The 25,485-nt window shown below is 37.1% G+C and overlaps 1 protein-coding gene and 1 long non-coding RNA gene across 3 annotated transcripts; one reads left to right on the plus strand and one right to left on the minus strand.

Annotated features, from left to right (window-relative positions):
- Positions 806-5,019, minus strand: LOC107618486 (pre-mRNA-splicing factor 38). 2 transcript variants are annotated; one of them, XM_021112604.1, is made up of 6 exons: positions 4,629-5,019; positions 3,848-3,969; positions 3,658-3,748; positions 2,319-2,448; positions 2,202-2,210; positions 806-1,624 (listed from the first exon to the last, which is right to left on the minus strand). In XM_021112604.1, exons 1-6 carry the CDS (start codon positions 4,916-4,918, stop codon positions 1,214-1,216), a joined length of 1,053 nt encoding a protein of 350 aa, XP_020968263.1. In that variant the 5' UTR covers positions 4,919-5,019; the 3' UTR covers positions 806-1,213. The 2 variants fall into 2 exon arrangements, with proteins under 2 accessions (XP_020968263.1, XP_016176065.1); XM_016320579.2 differs by lacking the exon at positions 2,202-2,210 and having other exon boundaries at positions 806-1,695; positions 2,306-2,448.
- LOC110267328 lies at positions 1,693-23,972 on the plus strand. Its single transcript, XR_002354813.1, has 3 exons — positions 1,693-2,199; positions 19,059-19,067; positions 23,962-23,972. It is a non-coding gene; the product is annotated as an uncharacterized LOC110267328 (long non-coding RNA).

Below are 25,485 nucleotides of genomic sequence, written 5' to 3' on the forward strand. Positions count from 1 at the left end.
CGTTGAAGTTGAAGATGGTGAAATGTCTGGTGACAAAGAAGAAAGTTAGAAAGCAAAGTGAACAAGGAAATGGGGATGGTGAGGCTGAAGGAGTGTTGGAAGTGGAACTATGCAAGAGAAGGATTCTTATGGGAGCGAAATGCAAGCCCTTGAGTTCTTCTGGAGTACTAAGGTATGACAAAGATGGCATTCATATACCAGAGATAATTCCATGACTAGGGAACCAAACCATGCCACATTTTCCTTCAGTTTTTTTTTTTTTTTTATTGGTTGTAGTTGGTGATTAGTTCGTAACTACATACTTGTTAAGTTTATTTTTGTATACTGGAAGAACTGCTAGAATTTTCTCCATTTGTATACGTACTGTTTTACATATCGGTGTTCTACACTTCTACTCTGTCCGACATTCCAATCATTATTGAACTTGTGAAAGGTATAGTTTAGAAAGAATTTCAAGTGTACTAGGTATCTTAGTGTTCTAGTAATTTTAATCATTAATTTTAATTACTAAAATATCAATATTCCGAGTACATTTGGAAACTTTCCTATAGTTTATACGAATCAACCAATTAGCAATAACTTAAGGGACAATACTTTTTAGAGTCTCGTACTTTACAATCTTAATATAGTTGATTGTGCCAACAAGGTTAAGCGCAATCGATTTTGATGCAACTTAAGCATACTATTGGTGAAATGGTATTCAAAGTTCATTCATTAAGTCATTAAGAGTTCAAGGCAAGCTGTACACTGAAAGATCAAATATTAAGTGACATTTCTTCACGCTCCTAATAAGCAAGTCATAATATTCAGTGAAATGAATATGATAGAGTTGAGATTATATACCCCAAAGTTAAGGCTGTTGGAGGTTCTTGTAGGTTAAATTTCATTCCACAGGCACAAAATGTCTCATCAAATAAAGGCAATCAAACCCACAAATATTTGAACAGCTTTCGTGCCAATTACATTACAGACGTTTGTCCTATCAAAGAGACTATGGACCACCAAGCTCGAGCCAAGAAACATATACACATGTCGCAAACTCTTCTTGTGAACTTGATAACTGCCACTCAGCAAGAAAACAGCAAAAGTAGTGTTGAGTGCCACATACATGCCCCACAAATTACAAGGTAAAATACAGTAAGCAACTTTTCCCCCCTATGGATCTTCACTGGTTTTAAACCACACATCCGCATATCAAATTCAAAGCAAAGCTTTAGACCTTCAGAGGTTTCAAACCCAGGGCTGCACGTAGCTTGTTAGCTTCTGCAATCTCAGGATCAGGGTGGTCAGTCCCATCATCCTTCTTTTCCTTCTTTTCTTTTTTCTCCTTCTTTTTCTTAGGCTCATCATCCTCATGTCCATCTCCATGCCTCCGAGGACTCGCGCTGCTCCGAGCATGTCTCTTTCTGTAGTCACCACCATCATAGTCCTTGCGATCCTTACTCCTACTTCGACTTCTTGAACGACTCCTTCGCCTTCCACGGTCACGATCTCTGTCTCTCCTATCCCGCTCCCTACCTTCTCTCTCACGACCATAATCTTTTTCTTCCCTTAGACGATATCTGTCTCTATCCCTCTCCCTATCTCTGTCCCTATCTCGGTCTCTGTCTCTGTCTCGGCCACGTCCGCGCTCTCTCTCGTAATCTCTATCGTAATCTCTGTCATAATCTCTATCATAGTCACGATCCCTATTTTAAAAGAACATAAAAACTCAAATTTTAAGTAAGATTAAACATTTAAAAGGACAAATCGAATAAAACCAGGATTACAAAGCACAATATACTGATACAACATAAATGTATGACCCATCATACTTCTCACTGCACACTGTCAGTGCAGAGAAACCTGGCAGGGTCACCAGATTTTATTATAGGAAGCAGTTGCTCATCACAAGTGGCTCTGAATGCCACAGTGGAAACCAAAATATATTCTACTGGATATTAATCCAACGCGAATGTGTGCATTCATGTGCAAACTTCAGAAACAGCTTCCAATATGGCAACGTACATATATAAATTTGTTCACATCTGCTATTTTGAAAATACAATACAATAAATATAAGAGAATTAACATTAAATTGGGGATTTAGTCCCTTCAGCCAGAATAAACCCCCCATACCAGCACAGAAGTTCAAGAAAAACCAAAAAGCAAATGAAAAGAAATAGCAGAAAGGCCGAAGACAGATTGACATCTGCATTAGTATAATAATCCTGTATTATACAAATCATTAAATAATTAAATCAAAACATCAGCACTTCAGCAGCACTATCAGATATGTCTGATACAAGTAAGTTTTAAACATGAAGGGAAGGATTCACCTTTTCATAGGCCCTATCTTCAAGCTCATCAGCAGGTTGGTCGTTATCCTCTTTCTCTTCTTCCTCCTCAAAATCTTCCTCAAGTGCACTGCGTCTAGGTTCTAATGAACCAAGAGACTCAAGATTCCACCTAGGAAATAGACCAGAGAACCCCATAATTTAATATAACTTTAGGCTACATAAAAATACACATGAATAAGGCATGTGTTAAAATATTAGCATCACAGCTGAACACAAATCAAACTGAGCAGTGCAAAACAACCTAGGAATATTGCTCAAACATCTTCAATCATAAAGCAGATATGTGAAATTTCAGTTCTGTGAACTCTTGAAAGTGATTATTAATCTGACTCCATATTCAACAAGAGAAAGAAAGTAAGATAAACTAGACAGAAAGATGTGGGGCATGAATCTCAGACTCTTATACAAACTATCTAACCCCCTTTGCCCACTTAGGCAGCATTTGTTTCATGCCACTGTGTGTTTTGTGAAACAAAAATTTAAGAAGGACAAAGCTAAACATAAGCACCCACAAAATACATGTATTATTTTGTGTCTTGACAAAATGTAGAGACACACATTTCTTGCCGGAGACACAGATTGGACTGTCTTTTTGGACAAGTTTATCCTTAATAGTTTTCAAAACTTCCCTAAACCAACTTTGCACTGCTGCCTCTTCCTTTTCTCTTCTCCCCTGCTGCCACCTCAACCACCACCTCCTCCTCCTCCAGATCTATTAGACCATCGCCGTCCACCACCTCACTAGTTGTCGCTGCCGCAAAGCTCTCTGTATATCTCTCCAAGAAAGGGATACAAAGAAGACGAATGCAATGGAGGGCGTCGGGAGGAAGATGAAGCGGTTGAGGGTCATAAAGTTGATGAAGATGAAAACTTTTATTTTTCAATTGAGAGTAAAACAGACTTTTAAAAAGGTTTTTGCCATGTCCATCAACATTGCTAAACAGAATTGTCTTTGTGAATATGTGTATGTCTTTGTATCCAAATCTTTGTCTCTAAGAGACATCAAACAATCACTGCCTTGATTAACAGATAATGTACTACCAGAATCAATTTGTTTCCAAATGTTATACAAAATTAAATCTTCAAAAGGTCTACACAAAGACCTGACATGTATCTTATCTTTCAAATCCAGTCCACCAGCAAAGAAAATAGGGTAAATATAATTCAAAATTCAGTAATATTAAAATGGCTGGAAAAGCAAAGCATAATTATCATATCAGAGTAACTTTTTTAAAAAGGAAAAGACAAATAAAACATTGAAGCCAGAGAGTACAGAGACATGTAAAAATGAATCAACAAAAAGCTGTATAATACATACCTTCTCTTGACGCGTGGCAAAGCAATATCACAGGAATAATCTTTTGTAAGAAGCTCATCAATGACTTCATCAACATGTGTCAATGTAAACTCTGCAACACCAAGTGCAACAAGTGAGTTCTCAATAAAACCAATAAATACAAAAGCATCAAACAAGACATTTTCCACCCGAAAAATAAGTGATATCTTACGTCCATCAGCTAACTTGCGCCTCAGTTTCCGGTAGTCATTGTAAAGGGGCTCCAGATAGCGGTACACGTCAACATCAGTACCAGTAAGACGCAAATAAAAGGCACCAAGCACTCTAACATACCTGCATTCCACATAAAACAACAAAAACAAATTCAAAAACCACTCAACAAAAATTACATGAAACAACATTTAGGATTTGACAACTAAAAACAAGTCAAATGCAAAAGGAATGGACAACTAGCTGGCTACGTGGTGCTGCATACCATAACTGCCACAAATTACTGTGCATGTATGGCATATCATTTAGATAAATTCATTCAGAAAAATTCTATATCTTACAAACAAATGTGACAAAAAAATATATCCAAAACCATACCATAACAATAAGTATAACATAGATTTTTTTTCTATCTCTATAATTAATGAATTGGAAAAGATTAAAGAGTGCAACTTTTTCTTATCAGGGTATTAACATTTGTTTATAGGAGAGATACAGCATTACTCATCTGTCAGTCCTTCATGCTCCTTGAGTACACAGCCGCTCATGTTCCTAGAATACAAACTAAATGCGCTCCAAGAGCATGAAAGAATTTCTCTTCAAACCTTACAAAATTCTAATCAATTAATTTTCTCATTATCAATCGTTCAGAATGCTTACACCTTGCACTTCAGCCAAATAAATAAATACTAATGCCAATTACTTTGCGGTCGCTCGAACCAAATTATAGACCTAACGGGGAAATTGAATGAAAATGAAAAAGAAGGGTTTGAAATAGTTACTTGTAATCCTCGTTCTTAATGAACTCGATAACGATTTCCTTCTCGGGCTGGATCTGGAGCATCTTCATGACAAGGCACATGAAGGGGGTGGGCTTGCGGTTGCCGCCGTAGGTGCCGCCGAGGTGATCGAGCTCCATGGCCTTGTCGACGAGGGTCTCCGCCGTGAGGCCAAAGCATTGCTCCTTCCAGTAGGTGTTCTGGTAAATTTTGGAGCGGAGAATCTTCTCCACAAGGTTCTGTGGGTTCGTCCCCCTTATGCTCTTCGCCGCTGGGTCCGTTCGATTCGCCATTGATTAGCTGGGATTTTGGATGAAACCCTAATCCCCCTTCACCCTTTATCTGCTTCTGCTTGCTATTAAACACAGCAGTCGTAAGTAGTTTTTTATTTTTTAATTTTTTTAATATTAAATTATAAGAGTTAAGAGTTTTTTTTTTCTATGATGATGATTTTTTTTTTTGTTTAATTACTTTGTTGGTTCTTATAATTTCGCAAAATTTTCAATTAAGTTTTTATATTTTATTTTTTTAATTGGATTTTTGCATTAATTTTTTTAATACACTTTTTTTTTATTTGAGTTCTTGCACCAATTTTTTTTTTAGTTGAATTCCTATACAATTAAGCCAATTTCTATCAAGAGGAACCTAATTTAAAAAAAATTTGATGCAAGATTTAATTAAAAAAATATATAAAAACCTAATTAAAAATTTTGTAAAACTATAAAGACCAATAGAATAATTAAAAATTTTCATTCTCGATAAAGGAACTACATGTCTGAGGATTTAAATAGGCTTACGCAGAAATTTTAAATAGGCTTCAGTCTGATCATTGTCATATCCTAGTATGCTGTACAGGTCGTTCCCAACCGAAAAAGAATAGACCTTTTCGGTTTATTGCAGCTTGGGCAACTCATCCGGGGTATAGAGATATTGTGAACCAGTCATGGCAGGCTGGCTACAGAGAGATGCATGGCAAGCTTTCAGAAATGCAGAAGAACTCTTTAGAGTTTAATTCTAAAGTGTTCGGCAACATTTTCGTTAGGAAATGCAAATTGGAGAGACAGATTAATTTCCTTCAGAAGCGACTTGAAGTAATGGAAGATTTGTCTATGCGGTGAAAAGAAAAACAGTTGATTGAGGAATTTAATAACACGCTTGTGCAGGAGGAACTTCTATGGTTTCAAAAATCCAGAGAGCAGTGGGTAAAATTTGGGGATAGAAATACCAAGTTCTTTCATGTCCAGACTCTTGTACGGAGAAAGCATAATAAGATTCATGGTCTCTTTCTTCAAGATGGGGCGTGGGAAACGGACCCGGATGTCCTTAGAAGGGAAGCTGAATCCTTCTATAAACGCCTATTCTGCCAGTCGGAGGATGTAGACTTAGGTTGTCTTGGTGATGTGCCGCTGCCTTCCCTGAATGATGAAGCCTGTTGTAGCCTCACAGCGCCAGTTACTCTGGAAGAAGTTAAGTCGGCTGTTTTCAGTATGCATTCTTTTAAGGCACCGGGCCCTGATGGGTTTCAGGCTTTCTTCTTTAAAGAATACTGGAAGATTGTTGGTTTTGATGTTTGGACTATGGTTCGTCATGCGTTCTCTGGTTTGGATATGGATCCAAGGATGATGGAAACTCTTGTGGTTCTTATTCCGAAGGTACAAAACCCGGTTTCCATGAAGGATTTCCGACCAATTAGTCTCTGTAATGTGGTTTACAAAGTTATAACGAAGGTCCTGGTCAATAGACTTCGTCCCCATCTCAAAGAGATTATTGGGCCCCTTCAAGGAGGGTTTATCCCGGGGAGATGAACCCCCGACAACATCATTGTAGCACAAGAGGTTCTCCATTTCATGAAGAAGACAAAGTCAGAGAAAGGCACCATGGCCTTTAAGATTGATTTGGAGAAAGTGTACGATAGAGTGGATTGGGGATTTCTGAAACAAACCCTGGTGAGTTTTGGCTTTCCTCCTCCGACAGTCAATTTGATTATGCGTTGTGTCACTGCTTCCTCACTGTCTATCCTCTGAAATGGGGATAGATTAAATAGCTTTACTCCGAGCAGAGGTCTTAGGCAAGGAGATCCTATATCACCGTATCTGTTTGTGTTGTGTATGGAGAGATTGTCCTGTTCTATTTATCAGCAAGTTGATAAGGGCTCGTGGAAGCCGGTTGCGGTTTCTAGAGGGGATCCAAGAATTTCTCATTTGATGTTTGCCGATGATTTGCTTCTTTTCTGTAAAGCTAAAAAACAGCAAGTTCAAACTGTAATGGTAGCTTTGGAAAATTTCTGCAGAGCCTCTGGGATGAAGGTTAATGTGGAAAAATCTAAAGCGCTATGCTCCAGGAATGTTTCAGCGACAAGAAAAGAGATTTTCATTGGAGTCTCCTCCATCAAATTCGTCCAGAACTTGGGCAAGTATTTAGGGGTGAACCTTAATCACTCTCGGGTGACACGCGCAACTTTTAACGATGTTTTGGACAAGATTCGGGGAAGGCTAGCCAGCTGGAAAGGGAGATTGCTTAATAAGGCAGGCAGACTCTGTTTTCTCAAATCGGTAGTGACTGCGATTCCTACTTATCGCATGCAAGTATCTCTCTTCCCTAAAGGGGTAACTAATAAGATAGAATCCATGATGTGAAACTTTCTATGGAAGGGTCAAGCTGATGGTAGATGCCTGAATCTAGTTAACTGGAAAGTGTTGGTCACTCCTAAGAAGTTTGGAGGTCTGGGAATTAGAGATCCTTTTTGTGCCAATATTGCTCTTCTTGGAAATCTAGTTTGGCAACTTTTTCACCATCCCGACAATCTATGGATTCAAATGTTGACGGAGAAATACCATTCTTCTAAGGAAGATTGTTTTAGTCGGGCTCGAGGAAGGGGATCTTATGTTTGGAAGAGTATATGTCGAGCTTGGGATATCATGAAGGAAGGTTTTAGTTGGTGCATTGGGGATTTGGAACAAAACTTTTGCTTTTCTAAATGGAGAAGAGAGGGGCGACTGTGTCAGGAGATGGATTATGTTCACATTTCTGATTTGGATCTCAGGATCTTGGACCTTTGGTCATCTGGACAGTGGAACCTTGAGAATATCTATTCTCCTCTGAATCAGTCTCTGCAGAGCAACATTAACTCTTATAACCCAGATGTTCAAGCTGGTTCAGAGGTTGGTTGGTGTTGGATTGGTGCGGCCTCAAAGGTTTATGATGCTCATAGTGGTTATTTGTGGCTCAGTAAGAAGATGTTTTGTTGGGAGGATAGGGGTAATTGGCTTTGGCTTTGGCGTCAACATGTTCCGGAAAAGCACAAATTTTTGGCCTGGCTATGTCTTCGGGAGGCTCTTCCTACTGCTGCATTTTGTTTTAGAAGGGGCATTTCGCACACGGATAGCTGTCCACGATGTTTCTCAGGTCAGGAATCGGTTTTACATTGTATTCGGGATTGTCCAAAAGTCCAACTTGTTTGGCAAGCTTTAGGGATCTCCGATCAACCAGTGGATTTGATGAGTTGGTTCTTACATAATAGCAAACAACGCCCCTTTAGATTCTTTTCTGGTCTCTGGTGGATTTGGTGTTCGAGAAATAACGAGATCTTTCATCCTCACGAGCATTGGACCACAGACAAGGTGATTGGTATGGCTTTGTCCTTCAAAAAGGAGCTCCGAAATATTTTTGAGTTGCAACGACTATCTATCCCCTCAACCATTAGTGGCTCTTGGATTCCCCCTTAGTGGGTACCTTTAAGATTAATTGTGATGCTAGCTATCCTGGCAGTGGTGCTCGAGTTGGTTTTGCTTGTGTTAGCAGAGATTGGAAGGGAAGGTGGCAACGAGGCTGTCTGGGAACAATTGAGAGTCGTAGCATTTTTCAAGGAGAGTTGTTTGCTATTTGGAGAGGCTTTCTTTTAGCATGGGACTCGGGACAAAGAGACATTATATGTGAGACAGACTGTGTGGAGGCTTTTACTATTGTCAATAATTTACAAGATTACTCTGGGTTTATTGATCCTTTAGTGTTAAAATTCGAGATATCATGTCTTGGAAATGGCGTGCTGATCTTCGGTTGATCTTGAGAGATGCAAATACAGTAGCAGACATCATGGCAAAGACTGCAATGAGGACTATTTCTCCCCAAGTGGAGCTTCCATTGCCTTGGAAGGAGTTTGGGAGTAGTATTCAGCGGGACTGCCTTTCTTAAGCAGTTTCTTGTTTTTTTTTCTTTCTTAGTTTTTGTTTATTTTCTTTTAAGTCACAAAAAAAAATCCGTTTTTTTAAAGGATCTATTTACTTTTGTTTTTATTTTTTTTTATTTTACAAGTTTTTATATGATGTATGATTTAGATAGTCAGTTTTATATTTTAAAAAGATTGAATAATTTTTTTATTAATACAATTAAATGTCTATTTTTTTTTATCAGAAGTGTTACATATACAAATCACTTTAGTTTACAAGTCATACAAGTTGAGCTAAATCCAACGAAAAGGACGTTCACCCATACGAGCATGTTAACACGCGCACTACTCAACGGTTTTTATAGCGCCCTTCGCGTTCCTCCTCTTCTTCCTTCTTTTTCTCCTTCTTCTTTTTCTTCTCTTTTTTTTTTCGAGTGTTTCATCTTTATCGTCGTTTTTTTATTACTGTTGTTGTTGCTACATTTTATCTTCCTTCTCTTTCTATTAATTTTGCAACATTATGCATTTTTTCTTTGTTTTATTTTTTTTCTCCCAAAAAGAATTATGAGAATATCAAAAAAGAAGATAAAGAAGAAGAAGCATCAGAAGATGAGAAGGAAGAAGAGGAAGAGTTTTGAATTATGCAAATCTTATCAGCACACATACACTGAAAATTTTTAAACAATACACCCAAATATCTTCATGTTACACATAAATTTACTACAAATACAGAAAAATATTTCCTCTAATGCTTGCATTTTTTTGTTCTTCTTTTTTTTCTTTATTTCTTTCTTTCTTTTAGTTGAACGAATGTAAGTTCATCCTCTTCTAAGTAATTTTGTAGCATTATGTGTTTCTTCTTTTTCTTTATTTGATTTTTCTTGTTTTTATTCTTGTTAAAAGAGTAAAACAAGAAGAATCTTTAGAAGATAAAAAAAAGATGAATAAGAAAAAAAAGAAAATGATGATGATTATGATGAAAAAGAAGAAGAAACAGCAAAAGATGAGGAAAGAAGAGTTTTGAATTATGCAAAACTTATCAGCACACATACATTTAAAATTTTTAAACAATACACCCAAATATCTTTCTGTTACACCCAAATACAGAAAAATATTTTCTTTAATGCAGAACTTTTACATTACATTCAATTCAAACCATCAAATATGAACAACAATTTTTACAAACAAAAACAACATTATTCACCTACAGAATTATAAACTACTAACAAAAACATTAACCAGAATCGAACCGCACCTCAACCACTTGATTGGATTCAAAATAATCAATTTCGTTCTGGTTGAATTGACAATATGAACTTGAATTATTCATTATCTTCAACAACGAGATAACTAATGATGGAGGAGAAGGAGGAGAATAAATTTCAATGAAAAAAAGGAGAAAGAAGAGGATGAGGAGGTGGTGTTGGTGTTGGTGGGAGAGTAAAACAAGAAGAAACTTGAGAAGGTAAAACAAAAAAAAAATGAATAAGAAAAAAAAAAAGAAGAAGATGGTGATGATGATGAAAAAAAAAAAGAAGAAACAGCAGAGATGAGGAGGAGGAAGAGGAAGAGTTTTGAATTATGCAGAATTGATTAGCACAAATACACTAAAAATTCTTAAATAATACACCCAAATATTTTCGTGTTACACCCAAATTTGCTGCAAATATAGAAAAATGTTTCCTCTAATGCTGCATTTTTTTTGTTCTTCTTTTTTTTATTTCTTTCTTTCTTTTAGTTGAACGAATGTAAGTTCATCCTCTTCTAAGTAATTTTGTACTATTATGAGTTTCTTCTTCTTCTTTGTTTGATTTTTTTGTTTTTATTCTTGTTAAAAGAGTAAAAAAAAGAAGAAACTTGAGAAGATAAAACAAGAAAAAAAAAGGATGAATAAGAAGAAGAAGAAGAAGAAGAAGAAGAAGAAGAAGAAGAAGAAGAAGAAGAAGAAGAAGAAGAAGAAGAAGAAGAAGAAGAAGAAGAAGAAGATGATGATGATGATGATGATGATGATGATGATGATGATGAAAAAGAAGAAGAAGAAGTAGTAAAAGATGAGGAGGAGGGAGAAGAAGAGTTTTAAATTATGCAGAATTTATCAGCACACATACACCAAAATTCTTAAAGAATACACCTAAATATCTTCGTGTTACATCCAAATTTACTACAAATACAAAAGAATATTTTCTTCAATGTAGAATTTTTACATTACAATTAATTCAAACCATCAATGATAAAATATTATTCATCTACAGAAATGGGTGATTTTCTTTAATTTTTTTCTTGATTTCATATATTGAATGCTTTTGAGTAGTTAGTTAAAATAGAGATGTTCTTAGTGTATCCCTGAGAAGAATTATTTATAATAAAATAGAAATTGTTGAAAGTCATGTAGCTTTTGTAAGCAGCCTTGTTATTTTAAAAACTTGACTATTTGTGTAGACAAATGTTTGGTGACCAACATTTTTTATTTGTTATTTATCTTATATTTAAGTTAATATTAGTCAATTTTTATTTATTTTAAACCAAAAATGTTGTTTTTCTCATGTTTTTATATATTAACCTTGATTCTATATGATGTTGAGTGTGTGATCATTGTTCTTTATAGAAGAAAGAATACTAAAAAAAATTCTTCTGAACGATTAGACAACAACAAAATGCAATTGACATTTGTATAGTTAAGCTTTTCAAGTTGTTTGCGAAGCTTAATTTACAGTTTAACTAGTTTTAAGACTCGTGCCAAGCACGGAGACATAAAAGAAAGGCTTACCGAGAAGATGACGAAAGAACCACATGACAAACAAACTGTTCAAGGCAAAATGTTAGGTAGCAAGCTAGGAAAAACTTCTCTATAGACAACATTAATAGTATGATCTGAAGCTGTGCCGTCAGAACCAACAGATAATATCTTCAGTCCAGAATGCATGCTGACCTGAGAGAGCACAACATAAAGCTGACCATGAGTAAAAACAGGTCTTGAAAGATACACGCCAATGGTTGACAGTGTTTATCCTTGGGACTTGTTTATGGTCATTGCAAAGCAAAGCGCAACCAGAAATTGTCGTCGAGTAAACCTGATGGGTAATGTCTCATTATTAGGGGACATGTTCATCCTGGGAATAAAGACAACCTCACCAGTATTACGACCTGCTAATATGATGCACTCAATGACGTGGTCGCCAAGACGTCTAACCTGCATTCGATGACTGTTGCATAGTCCATTGGATTGGTCAATGTTGCGAAGAAGCTTCACCGGAACACCAATTTTAAGAACTAACCGGTGTTGGGGAATTCCTGAATAATTCAATGCATTTAATGACTCCGTGCTCATTGTGTATAATTCAGATTCCAGGTGACCATCTTCATTAATTAATGTATCAGAGCTCAAGTAAACTCTCTTGTTGCCAGGGAACAAAGACATCACATGATTGTTTACTTCAGTTATAACATCAAGTGTTGGTGATAATATACTCCTACCCTTAAAATAATCTACGCTAGAAGAATGGAGTAAAATGTCAGGATAAACGAACAACACCAAATCATGCAGACATGGAGACTCAATATCCAGTAGCAAGTGGTCGGGTATTCTAATTACTGATTCGCCATCGGTGCTGTCTCCGAGTAACTCGTCACCAATTTGAAGCAGCCATTCAGCAAATTCCTCTAATTGTACACTGTGCATATCTCGCGAACCACAGCCCAGCCTCATGTTTTCAATTAACTGCAACACTTGGCAAGATTGCCACAGGTTCGAAGCATTAATACATGAATGAACAATCTCTTCCCGGGAACCACGAGGAATCACAGGCAATATCTGACAGAAATCACCTCCCAGAACAACAATTTTTCCACTGAATGGAGCATCAGGATTATATCCATGATCAAGACGAAGAACATCCTTAAGGCACTTGTCGAGCGCTTCAAAGCAAAATTTATTTAACATAGGTGCCTCATCCCATATAATTAATTTTTCAGATGAAGTAAGATGTGCGAGGGGTGTGCCTTGCCTTATATTACAAATAGAGTCCTGGTTAACACTGAGTGGAACCTTAAAGCGTGAATAAGCAGTTCACCCATTAGGCAACAACAGCGCTGCAATGCCACTAGATGCCATGTTGAGAACAATATCACCGTTCGACCTTATTGAAGCAGACAGTGCATTCCATAGAAAAGTCTTACCAGTTCCACCATATCCACAGACAAAATAAAAACCACCATTAGCACGACTAACTGCATTCGCTATTGTGTCGAACGTAACGCACTAGTCTCGATTCAACCGGGAAACCAAATTGACGGAAATACTTGCAAACTCTATCTTGTCGAAATTGAGCTCATAAAAAAAGACTGTGTCGGAAGGTTCAGTTGAATCAACAGAATCAGGAAACGGCATGTCAATAAATTCTTTTAGGCTCCTACCGTTTGGTTGCAAAAGTTTTTCAATTTTGACAAGCGTGGTAGACTGAATCTCATGAATGGAAGGCTGGAAACCTGAAATCAAAATGGAAGATAGTTACATCACAAACAAATTCGACAAAATGATGAAGAAAAAAATAAATGCATCACACAATGCATGAGGTTGAAAAAAAGGGGAGTTTTTAAATGGATTGGTGAGAATTTTTGGCGATACAGTAAGATGACAGGAAAAAAATCTAGAAAGTTTACCCAAGTTATGTCTTCTAGAGAGCATCGAGTTGTCTACACAATGTTGCCAACATTGCTCCCACACCATGTCAGGGCGCACCATGTTGTTTCACATCAAAAGCATTGCAAACAACCTCCTGATATAATTCGGTGATGCCCACGAACTGGCTTCATTAAGTGCATCAATAAATTCCTTATCGTCCTGCAATAACCCTAGCGCATAGCAAGCTTCTTTGAATGTATCGTACATAATGCCACCAACAGAACGAACATCAGCAAATGTCTGGCACCCTTTTTGATAATTCAATAACAAACGAAGGTAGTACTCCTCTCCATGCGAGTGAGGAATATGTGTGAGATGACCAATCACATTCCCTTGCTTCCGTGGCCTCCACATATGCCCTTGCTTGTCCCAAACAAAAAATGACGGCATCTCCGCGTAAGTCAGTGTACGGGCCAGATCAAAATCCTTGTTAGCCTTAAACCAACCAGTAAACATACTATCCTTTGAGACCGTAGCCTCGATAACATTCTCAATAAGTTGATGATCTTCGTACAAAATATTCTGTTCATTGGCAGGTGGAATGGAAGGCGGATGACGTTTGGCTCTTTGAACATAATCTCAAACCCGAATAGCCGCTAGGATGCCTCATAAGCAGATATATATCGGTAATCATAGTAGTTTTGAATTTCATCCACAATGACATCAGAATCAGCTGAATCATGCGATCGAAAAAATAAAGCTGTGACACGGTCATTACCTTTGTGGACGTACTTGAGCAAATACTTAATAGCAGATGTCTGGCAAGTAAACTCGACATTTATGTGGCACCCATACTTAAGAAGCAATGTTGCATTGTACGGGACAATAAACCGATTGTCGAGGTCAACATTCCTCTTGCTTGTTGAACGACCATTATCCGACTGTTTATACTTGGGAAAACCTGCATTGTCTATGGCTATTTTTTGACGGAATGGCATTGGATAAAACTTGTACCACTTCCCATTAACCATACACGGGCTACTCGTGTTCAAAAATCCACAGGGTCCATGAACCATGAATTTCTGGACTAACTTATATCTCGGCTGGCTGGAGAAATAATAAAATGTGACAGTGGGGAAGACCACGCTTCTGGAATTCAACTGTGTACACAACTAAAACAAAGAAAATGGGAAAAAAAAAGAATATGTGAGGGGACAGATAACCATTGATGGAAAAAGGACAAATGTGTTGGGGTGAACTTGAAGACACTGAATGAAAAACCTTACTTGCTTTGGGCTTTCCGAATATGGACCCATCCTTTAAGTCTTTTAGCAACGCATCTAACTTGATCTTGAAAACCCTTGATATGATATCAGGCCTGTCACTTGGCTTTAATGAATAGTCCGCAACGCAATCTTTAATCTCGTTCCAATCTGGGTTACAGGTAATAGTAATGAAATAGTTAGGGTAACCAGCATACCTGCAAATAGCAAATGCATCTTTGCAATTGTTGTACATATGCTGGGGACCATCGACAAATGAAGTCGGCAAGATAACTCGTTTGCCAGTTCTTGCAGCTTGTGTCTCACCATGAATTAGGCACTCATGTAGGCCTTGCAGTTGTTGGGAGCGAAACTTGTTCTGGTAGAACCTGTGATATTGTAGTCTTTCAGCTTCTACCATAGTGTAACTATCAACCAAGAATTGTTGGAACAAACGTCTTGATTTGAGAAGAACTTGCGACTCGTGCGTTTTCATTTGGATTCAAAAAGACAGAAACTCTTTCATGCTAATTGTTTCTCGCTTATGTAACTGTTGCTAAGATCTTTTATCGGATATTAAGATATCACTCCGAAAACCATCTTCTCTGTACGGAAAAAGCAAGAGGTACTGTAGTGCAAGGTACTAGGGATGATTAACATCAATGCGTTTCAACTAATTTGAATGTGTCTAAAGTATAACGTCCCTCTCAAGGTTATCTGTATCAAAATCACCTACAATAAGAGCAGCAACTTCAGACGCTGATGGTAGATTATATCTTCTACCATTAGTATTCCTCTTCTTGATAAGACGAAGCTGTAGCGGAGTGGTTGCATCTTCAGCGAACCTTTGCCTAGCATATCGAAAAGACTTAGCAAGAGAATTGTGGGAATCAAGAATGCTGCTGAGGTTGGCCACAATGGTATGATCTATAAATTTGTGTTGATTAGACAGGCTACATTAACCAAAAAATAAAATACATCAAGATAAATGAAGGTCACACCGGAATTAAGAAATACACATATTAAAAAATCAGCAGACAATCAGTACAACCAACTCACCCAATTGCGTCAATCCTATTCTGGACTTCGTTTTCCATATCATAGAAATAGAGCTGAGCAAACTTGGGCTCGCTAGACTGCTGTGGCATCAAACTTCCAATTGAATGGTAATTTTGGCCACTAATAACAAACATGGGGGGAACGGAACCCTTGTTTAATGTGTACTGAATCTTGCCAGCCATAGATGTGAACGAAAATATACCATTAAAGGCCCTGATATATTTCTGATAATGCAAAGATCGTTCATCATCTCCATCCAACAACACCTCCAACAATGGTGGCGGGACCGGCAACAAAGGGAGAGTGACCTTTCCACCCATACAACAAATAGCAAATAATATAGTGTTATTGGCTCCACCTTTCGCAAGTTGCTCGTGCATCCACATGTTTGCCCCACAAAAAATACATCTTTGCGTGGGTTGCCCAATAGACCAAATATCTGGTGAACATATGAAATAAAGCAAAATCAAGTTTTGCAGGACTGCAATAATAGGTCAAAATATGGATAGACTCATAATCATAGTCATTGAGAATAATACCTGGTTCAGTAGAAGATGCAATAAAGGCCTCAACTTGGACGTCGCTAGCCTCAGGTAGATAAAAATTTACAGACCGGGACAAAGGGGAATAGCCAACCCGACTGCATATTTGATGAGAACCAGTTATCAATTCTCGGAGCTAAATTCGAAACATTAAAACGATTGTGAGTTAGTGGGCGAAACAATCTGGTCAAAGACCCATGTTCAATCGTGGCTGCGGGTGAGGCTCGGCAAATGGTCCCATAGTAATGATGAAAAAAATCGCACCAGCTTATACGGGAGAATTGTTTAATTGTTTAATTGAAGCATAATTCCCTGCTAAAGAACATATCCTAGAGAGATGGCAAATGCAGGCATTACTTACGTGGTACGTGTTATAGAACGCTTTTGTCTGTCACCGGACTTAGGGACGTTACACGGTGAAGAACTTGCAATGGAAAAAAGGGGTGTTATCCGCAGATGGACAAGCCAACACCGTGGTATGGGGCAGGATTTAAAAAAGGATCATAATGTTAAAAATGAAATAGAGTAGCACAGGTGATCACGACAACTAAGCAATACCAGCGGTGAGTATCGCACGTGGGAGGAATATTGCTATGTTCCACGGAGAGCCATTTAGCCAAAGAATAATTTAGAAAAGAGATCCAGCTTAGATTGGCAAAGTAAAGCTAACCTTGGATTGTGACAACAGAGGCGGGTGATTTTTGGAGCACACCGATAGCGGTTTAGAAGGACTCTGACACGTGTCTGTTAGGATCAACTGCAACAATAGAAAATCGTAGATGAAAGTTTATAAATCATGCATAAACACACCAATAGAGCAGCAAGATAAGGGTCACGCAAAATTGCCAGCAAAAATTGACATGTTCCCTCACAGAGGAAAGTATGGATCACGCCGAATAATGAAAAAGTCTAATGGAAAAATGACGCCGAGCATGAAGCGAACTATGTAGTGGACAACGACTAACAAACCATTCTCGAGGCCGGATGGACTCAGCAACACGTTGACCCGGCGCCTCTTATGACCCAGCAAATTCATCCGCCGTTGCCGTGCAAGCTTAGCTTGGTGTTCTATGGCATCCAGGCAGCCGAACTGATTGCCAAAGGGGTAGGTGTATGGAATAATTTTGTTACAGGCACTCAAACTGATTTCAGACAATTGCAAAATTGGACACCGCTCGGCTAGACAGGAAAGGAAACACGCAATGACAAAGGTCAACAAATAATGGGAAGAAAGGAGAAGACCGAAAGATCTGTATTAGGTATGATGTCAAAGTTGGACTATGAAAGACACATGTGCTCAGGCACTTGCTTAGTCTTTGACCATTAATGAAAAGAGACAAGTTCACAATGGAAACGAATCAATTTGGCATCCCGTGATTGATTGAAATTAAAAAAACAATTAAAAAAATGAACTCAAGACATGGTCAACTGATCTCCTTAACATGACCAAAAGAAAGAGAGAAGGAAGTTAGCTGATAGGGGAAATTTGTAATTGCAGAATCATAGTTACATTTATTATTTGTAACATAAAGAAAGGAGTAGTGGAACATGGAAACAGGAGTCCAGGTAAACACGAGTTCGGTTTGACTACTCAGCACATAGCTGCTATATCTAAAGGGAGCAAATAACGACAAAATAAATGTTAAGCGAGTTCTGGTATACAAACAAAGGTGCCACAGGAAACAATTAGAGAGGTTATTTTAAGAGAATAGAAGTAATGTAATGTGTTTTAACTTAATCTCCAAAACGGGCCTTGCAACTTATTATGCAACGTCAAAAGGAATAGTGTGAAAATATGCATTGTTCATATAACAGATGTGATAAGAAAATTTTAGCCATAAATTGGTAACAATCTTCCTTGAAATTGAAACCATAGAAGAAGGCAGGGCATAAATAAACAACAGCAGAATAAAACCCCTCGTATAATATGACAATCAATTGTTGGGCAATAATTTGGAGTGCTGATGCATGCAAAGATCTTCCATGCGTGTAGGTAAATGAAATTTTCCTTTGATCTTTTGTGCTTAATTACAATTTATTAGCACGACCATAAATTGGTAAGAATCTGACTTGAAATCGAAACTGTAACACCCTAACTATCAAAATGTCACGCTTCCGGCTGCGCCACTCTGGTAGCTCAAGTATTACCACGACTCTTATAATATTTAACACTAAAATATGAGCCTGCTTAAAACTTAAAACCGCATAACCTTTTGATAACTCTTTTTCGTGAAAACATAAACATACATGTACATACAAATCAGATACAACCTTAAGATATATATATATATATATACATAACACTAGTTTACAAATATACATATCATAATTTCCTATCCCTCTTACAAACTTAATAAAGATAAAGGCGAGGGAAAAACAATAGCAACGGTAATACAAAAAGACCGAGTAAACAGAAAATAAACATAACTCTCCTGAAGCTTCATCTTCCATATCCTGAAAAGGAATAACCTGTAGGGGAGTGAGAACGTCGTCCTCGCTTGTTCTCACTATAGAATTACAGAAATTGCTATAACAAGATACGTAAAGATAAAATCATTCTTAGAGTTCAGTGATCATTGCTCATCTTATGAGTCTTTCCAAAAACCATAGGTTCACATTCGAAATCCAGAAAATTCCTTTTTGAAGACTTGCTAAGTTTCTCAAATATTCTAAAACAAAACTTTTTTCCTTTCTTAAAGAAAATGTCTGAAAAGTTTTTCCTAGACCGCAACCATGAAAGCAGTTACCTACGCGGTATAAATGATCATCCCGTTCCAAGCATAGGTTCATTAAGTCTATACTGAACCGATCAGATACTTTATACATAACTAGGACTCAATATACCAATCACGGCCTCAAGCCCATCCAATCCAACACGGCCCCCGGCCCAAACAACTCAAACATCAACCAATTCATCACAAGTCAACCAATCAAACACAGTCACAAATAATGTAGTTCAAACACAATCAAGAGCAATTACAACAAGTATAACAGTTAACATAAGTATTCACATAAGCAAACAATTACAATATGCACACCCAAACAATATCACATAGATGCAAATGATGAATGCCTGCCCTACTGGCTGTGATATCACATTGTCGGTTCAATTGCCAACCCGACACATTCCCATGGGAATGTTGCCCTTCGGTCACGTATAAATGGGAACCCTCTGGGATAACGTGCCCGCCACACGGTCCAGGATGTCAGTGCCTGCACACTCTTGTGATCCGAAAGGATGTGAGCGGGATACTTTGCCTCTGACCTCGCATCTACACGTAAGCGGGATTAACCACCGTCCTTACGCGGGCGCCGCAACTTCGACAAGCGGGATTAACCACCGTCCTTGCCAGGCGCAAGTGACTTATCAACAATCTCGTCAATTATCAAATCTCTCAGCATAAGCGGGACGAACCCGGCTCTTATGCCTACCAAACAATAACTCATCAATCTTGATGATATCTACAATCAATCAGGCTCAATACCTTATTTCAAAATTATTCTTGGCTCATTTACTTTTAAATAACAAACGTAGTCAAATCACAGCTAGCCAAGAATCACTTTTCAAAACGGAGCCACTTTCCACATCTTTTCAACACTTCCAAAAATCTCAAAACCATGCCAAGTTCAAAATCTCTTTGAAAGACTCAATCATTCATTTCTAAATCAAGATTTGGTCGTAAGATTCCTCAGCAGAGTCCCAAGACTTCAGGGGAGAATAACCTAACTCATTTCTTAAATTCCTTAAAAACCTCCAAAACTTTAACTTCTTGAGTTGAATAAATAGAATAGGGTTTAAACCCAAAACCAAATTGTGTTTCCAATTATGCCGAACCAATTTCAAGACCAACCAAACTTAAGCCAAAACCAATTTCAGTTTCATTCTTAAATCTGTTTCCAAGGGCTCGGGAAGTGTTTCAATTTTAATAAATCAAAGTTCCAGAAAATACTTCAAGCTCTTCCTAAATGTCGTAAAGTGAAATAGATTAATTGAAAACCAGGTTTATTTTAAATCCATTAAAACCCCTCCAAAATCTGTTTATGTAAATCAAATTCCAAAACATAAAAACATTTCATATTTAAATTGATTTTTAAGGCATAATTTCTTTCTTAGTAATTACATCAAAAAAAATAGAGATTTTCCTAATAAGGCAAGTTCAAACATAATTTATTTCTCAAACATTTAAATCAAAGCATAATTTATTCTTTTCCAAAATAACAATTCCAATCAAAATCTCAGATTTTCTAAAAATTTCGGCAGCATCTCCCCTAAAACTTGGACTTTGCCACCCTTTCCGGGTCCCAACAAAACCAATCATCAACTCTTTCTAATAGGTTCAAGACCAAATTAGTTTCCAATAAAACAAAACTCAACTTTCAAATTATCAAAAATCATTCAAATCAACCAATCCAGAAATCTCCAATTTATCAAAATCATACATTGTTACAATCAAATAGGCAACCATATTCATTCAAGATGAAACCAGACAATTCATAAGACTCACATAACCACCAAAAATACATTTTGTATAGCATATCTATTTATAACACTTTATAATTTAAATAAAACTAGTTTGTACAAAAGCCCCTACCTCAAAACGCATAACCATAACCCAAACGCGTCACAGAGTCCTTTTCGCCTCAACCCGAAATCAACAATCAAAATCCCAGCTATGCGTGTCTCTTTCAATAGTAGGAACAGCCTCAACGCCACATATAAGCTTAGATACTACTTCCTAACACATCAATGCCATGGAAATCTTAAAACTCATAACTGAAAACAAATGGCGAGGATCCTGAGATAAAAACACTTACTGAAATAAGAGGAATGGCATAGCAGCCTTTGCAACACCTATGCGACACGCGAACATCAGAGCTCAAACCTACATTATCAAGCCTCAAGGTCTTTAACCAAAGACAGCCGAACGCTAAAGCAGGGGTTTCCGAAATATGAAATACTCACTGAATCAAAACGAAGCAATGGCAGCAGTAAGAACGATTATAGCAGCAGCGGGGGAAAAATGACCTTCTCCTCCACCTTGGTCCGTGATTCCAGTGGCAGCAGCGGCAAGGAAATTTACAACAAGCACCTTATCCCATACAAACAAATTTCAGTGCCAATCTCCAAGGTAGAAACAAACTGGTAGAACAAGGAAGTAGAAACAGGGGAGAGCTTACCCAACACAGCAGTGGTTCTAATGGTGTTTTCCGACGGCAGTGGCGGCGTGTTCCCTCTTTGCACAACGCATCCCTCTTGGTCTCTCACTCCCCTCTGGTCACGACATGAACAGCGGCAGCAGGGAGGGTTCGACGGACCCGAGCAGCGTGGCGGCAGCGAGCTAGGCGGCTCCTTCCTCCCCTGCGCGCGCTCTCTTTCTTCGGTGTTCAACGGTGTAGAACGCGACAGCACAGCACGACGGCGGCGGCGAGGTCCACCGGTGCTGTCTCGTCCCTCTCATCCTCTCACACCGCCGCTCTCTGTCCCTCTCTCCCTCTCTGCTTCTTCCCGTTTCCTCCTAACCCGTTCTTTCTTTCTTTCATTCAGTTGGGGAAACTATGTGTGTTTGGCTGCTGGGGCATGGGGGGAAGCAACGGGTAACCGGGTAGGGTTTTAGGGTTAGGGTTTTTAAGTAAAGTTAGGGTTTGGGTTAGTTTTGTAATTTCAAATAAAAATAGGGATACTCTAGTAATTAGAAATAAATTCTAATCCATTAATGTATAAAAACACTATTTGCTCAGCAATTTCATAAATTATTTTTCATAAAATGCTCAAATAAAAATAATTAGAAATAATATAATTAAACCCTTTATTTTCCAAAGTAACAGTATTAATATTTAAAATATTAATTATTTAATCCGAATCATATAAAAATCCTTATTATTTCACAACTACCAACTTTATAATATAATTATAGAAAATAATCCAATAATTATCAAATTGGATAATAAATCATAACTTGTCTCAAATTCAATAAATCAAAACTTGCCTTAATTATCTTTAATAAAATAATTTCTGAAATTAAGGCTATAAATAACTATATAATTTGAGACTTATCATAAAAAGACTTTTCAAAAGTTCTGGGTCTTACATCCTACCCACCTTATAAAAATTTTCGCCCTCGAAAATTGATACAAAATGAAAGAAATTCTATATTAGTTCACCCTTGAACAGATTTAAGGAAGAAACAAAATATCTCAAAATATAATCATATATACTATTTTTAAATACTTTGATTGTCATAAGCACAAGGATGTAAAGGTAGGAGTGTGATTGCAAAGCAAACATTACAAAGTAGGCTCAATGCAAAAGATAACATGGGTCAATCATGTGATAGAAGAGCAAAGCATCAAAGGATATAAAACAGGATGGGGTTAAAACGACGTGCTCAACATCCGCACACTAATCTCACATCAACCTCAAAGTTTCAACTTTCCAACTCCATCAAGCACTTTACAATCCCCATATCCGATCATAAGCCTAACGATCGCAAGCTCGTTTGCAAGGGACAAAACACCCACAACTTATCATAACGTCACACACCTACCGCTTCACCTTCCATATACACATATCACGTCCTAAAGAACTAACGCATCGCGTTACCACGTCTACAAGTCACACGTGATATCAAAATAATTCTCGAGTCTACTCAGAAGAATACGAGATCTTAGAAAGGAGAGACAAATGTCAAAGACAATACTCATAGATTTGAAAGAATATATCCAATTCCAGATAAACAAGGATGTTCAAGCAATGAAGTTTGCTAGACACAATTCAATTGACAATTTCAAAGATAACCCTTAGATCAAAGAAGTTCAATAGGATCAATAGGAAGAAAACCAGCGCATCAGTTTGAAACAAACTCAAGCTGAGTCGAGAAAGCATGAGGTTTACAGAAGAGAATATTTCAAACCCAAGACAAAGCTCACAGAACTCAAGAGCATGATTAAAAATACTTTCGAATACATTGGTCATGAAAGAGTCGAAAACTTGCGAAAAAAACCACTTTGCAGTCTAGAAGAAAAGTTGAGCAACAAACATTCTTCAAGAGAGTAGCAATAGCATAAACGTGGCTTCACTTCAATACAATTTCATGTTGAAATAGATCATGTAGAGTTTTAAAAACAAGATGCATACCGGCTTGGCTAAGAGCTAAAATATTTTCATCAAATATTTTAGAAAATTAGTTAAGTGCACATTCTTAACCAAAAGTAATTCACAAAACTCAGGAGAGAAATCAAATGCTTGTTCAGAAACTCCCAAAGTCCATATTCAAACAAGCGTGTATAACATTTATAGTAAGTACGAAAGAAAAAGTTAAACTCTTTTTAGAAAAGAAACTCCGAAGTAAAAATTTGCTTACAATTTGGTAAAGGAAATAAGTGATGCGTTACAAACGAACTGATTTTCACTAAATAAGGAAGCTTTCTAAAACTTCATTTAAAATAGCACATGCCAACCTTAAAATAATTTTGCCAAAATTTGAATAATGGTTTCAATCATAACCAAGCAACTGAAAAATAAGTTCGATTTAGAACTTCTTCAAGGAGAATTCAATCTGCTTTATAAAATTCAAAACAAAATTCCAAAAGTATACTTGAAATCACTATCTCAGAAGAACATTCAAGAAGTTTAAGATGTACTAAAAAGGAGTCAAGCCTTGCAAGAAAGGATCTTAAATTAAAGTAGTTCAAACAAGATCCACTATACATGAAACATCAAACAAGTTTTAAATTGATCCAAAAGAATACCAAGTCATAGAAAAGACAACTCAATCATTTGTAATGTCTCAAGGATAAATTTTTGACTAAAAACTCTTGTAAAGAAAATAAGAGAATAAACGATGTACTATTTTTGAAACGAATTAAACTGACTCATATAAGAATGAGATTCACCAGAGGAAGGAAAGTTGAGATTGATTGTAGTGTTCCCAAAAGGTAGATGTATATTTAAAAACAGAACCTAGTATGACATTCATAGAGGTGAAAAGCTTAAGAAGGAGCGAGTTCGCTCATAAGAAGAAAGCTATGAGTCCAACATTTTCAAAAGAACAACAATGACATAAGCCATGTAGAATGCTAAATCAAACTCAAATCAAAATGAATTAAGTAAAGTTTATCAAACGAAACTCAACTGAGACAAAAGTGGTAAATCCTTTCTTTTCAAAATTTTGAAAAATATCCAAATACATAATCAAATGAAGATGTGCACTGGAGCTATAGTAGAATTACTAGAAAGTCAATTTACTTTTAAAGTAAGTGCAATTCCGTAAACCAGTAAAAGTACAGCCGAGGCATTAGAAAGAAATAGTTGTTAACTGTATGAGTAATCTCAAAGTCTCATATATAAAAAGTATATATCTAATCAACAGCAATTTACAAAATCTCAAAATTGGCTATAATCATTGTCAAATAAGAGGAAAACTAAATCAGTAATTTCTCAAGAATGGACTCGGAATCCGGAGTTAAAATGCACGACGCAATAGGACAAGTTCAAAGCTATAGCAAGGAATACATGAATCAAGAAAAACTCAAACAGAGAAAGACGGATACAACAAGGATTTCAAACAAGCATATGCACTTAGGATCAAACAAGAATACATATGAGTAGAGGAATAAGATTGAAAACACCAAACTGCTTCTCAAAAGAAATGACAACAAGAACATCAAGATAGGTTGAGAAACAATAAGTCACATGACATCCAACAGAATCCAAAGCACATAACTGAGTAACCTCGAGATATCGTCTCTAACGTTCTCAAAACCCGTGATTTACTTTACTCAAAACTCGTATATCATCTATGATAACCCATCAGTGCTTTCATATACATAATTCACTAGTATTAAGCCAGCCAAACTTAATATCAGGAATCACGCAATGCAAGACTAATGGCATTAATCAATAGACCGTCATGTGCATAAAACTCTAATTCTCATCATTCAACAAGACCTAATACATGACAAACGCTCAGAGTATGCAATTGAAGCATAATTAGTCCATTCCTCAGGCTCTACAGGAAAGACTGCTCTGATACCACAAATGTAACACCCTAACTATCAAAATGTCACGCTTCCGGCTGCGCCACTCTGGTAGCTCGAGTATTACCACGACTCTTATAATATTTAACACTAAAATATGAGCTTGCTTAAAACTTAAAACCGCATAACCTTTGGATAACTCTTTTTCGTGAAAACATAAACATACATGTACATA

The sequence above is a fragment of the Arachis ipaensis genome, chromosome B09 (assembly GCF_000816755.2).
Source record: "Arachis ipaensis cultivar K30076 chromosome B09, Araip1.1, whole genome shotgun sequence".
In the NCBI taxonomy this organism is placed as follows: domain Eukaryota; kingdom Viridiplantae; phylum Streptophyta; class Magnoliopsida; order Fabales; family Fabaceae; genus Arachis; species Arachis ipaensis.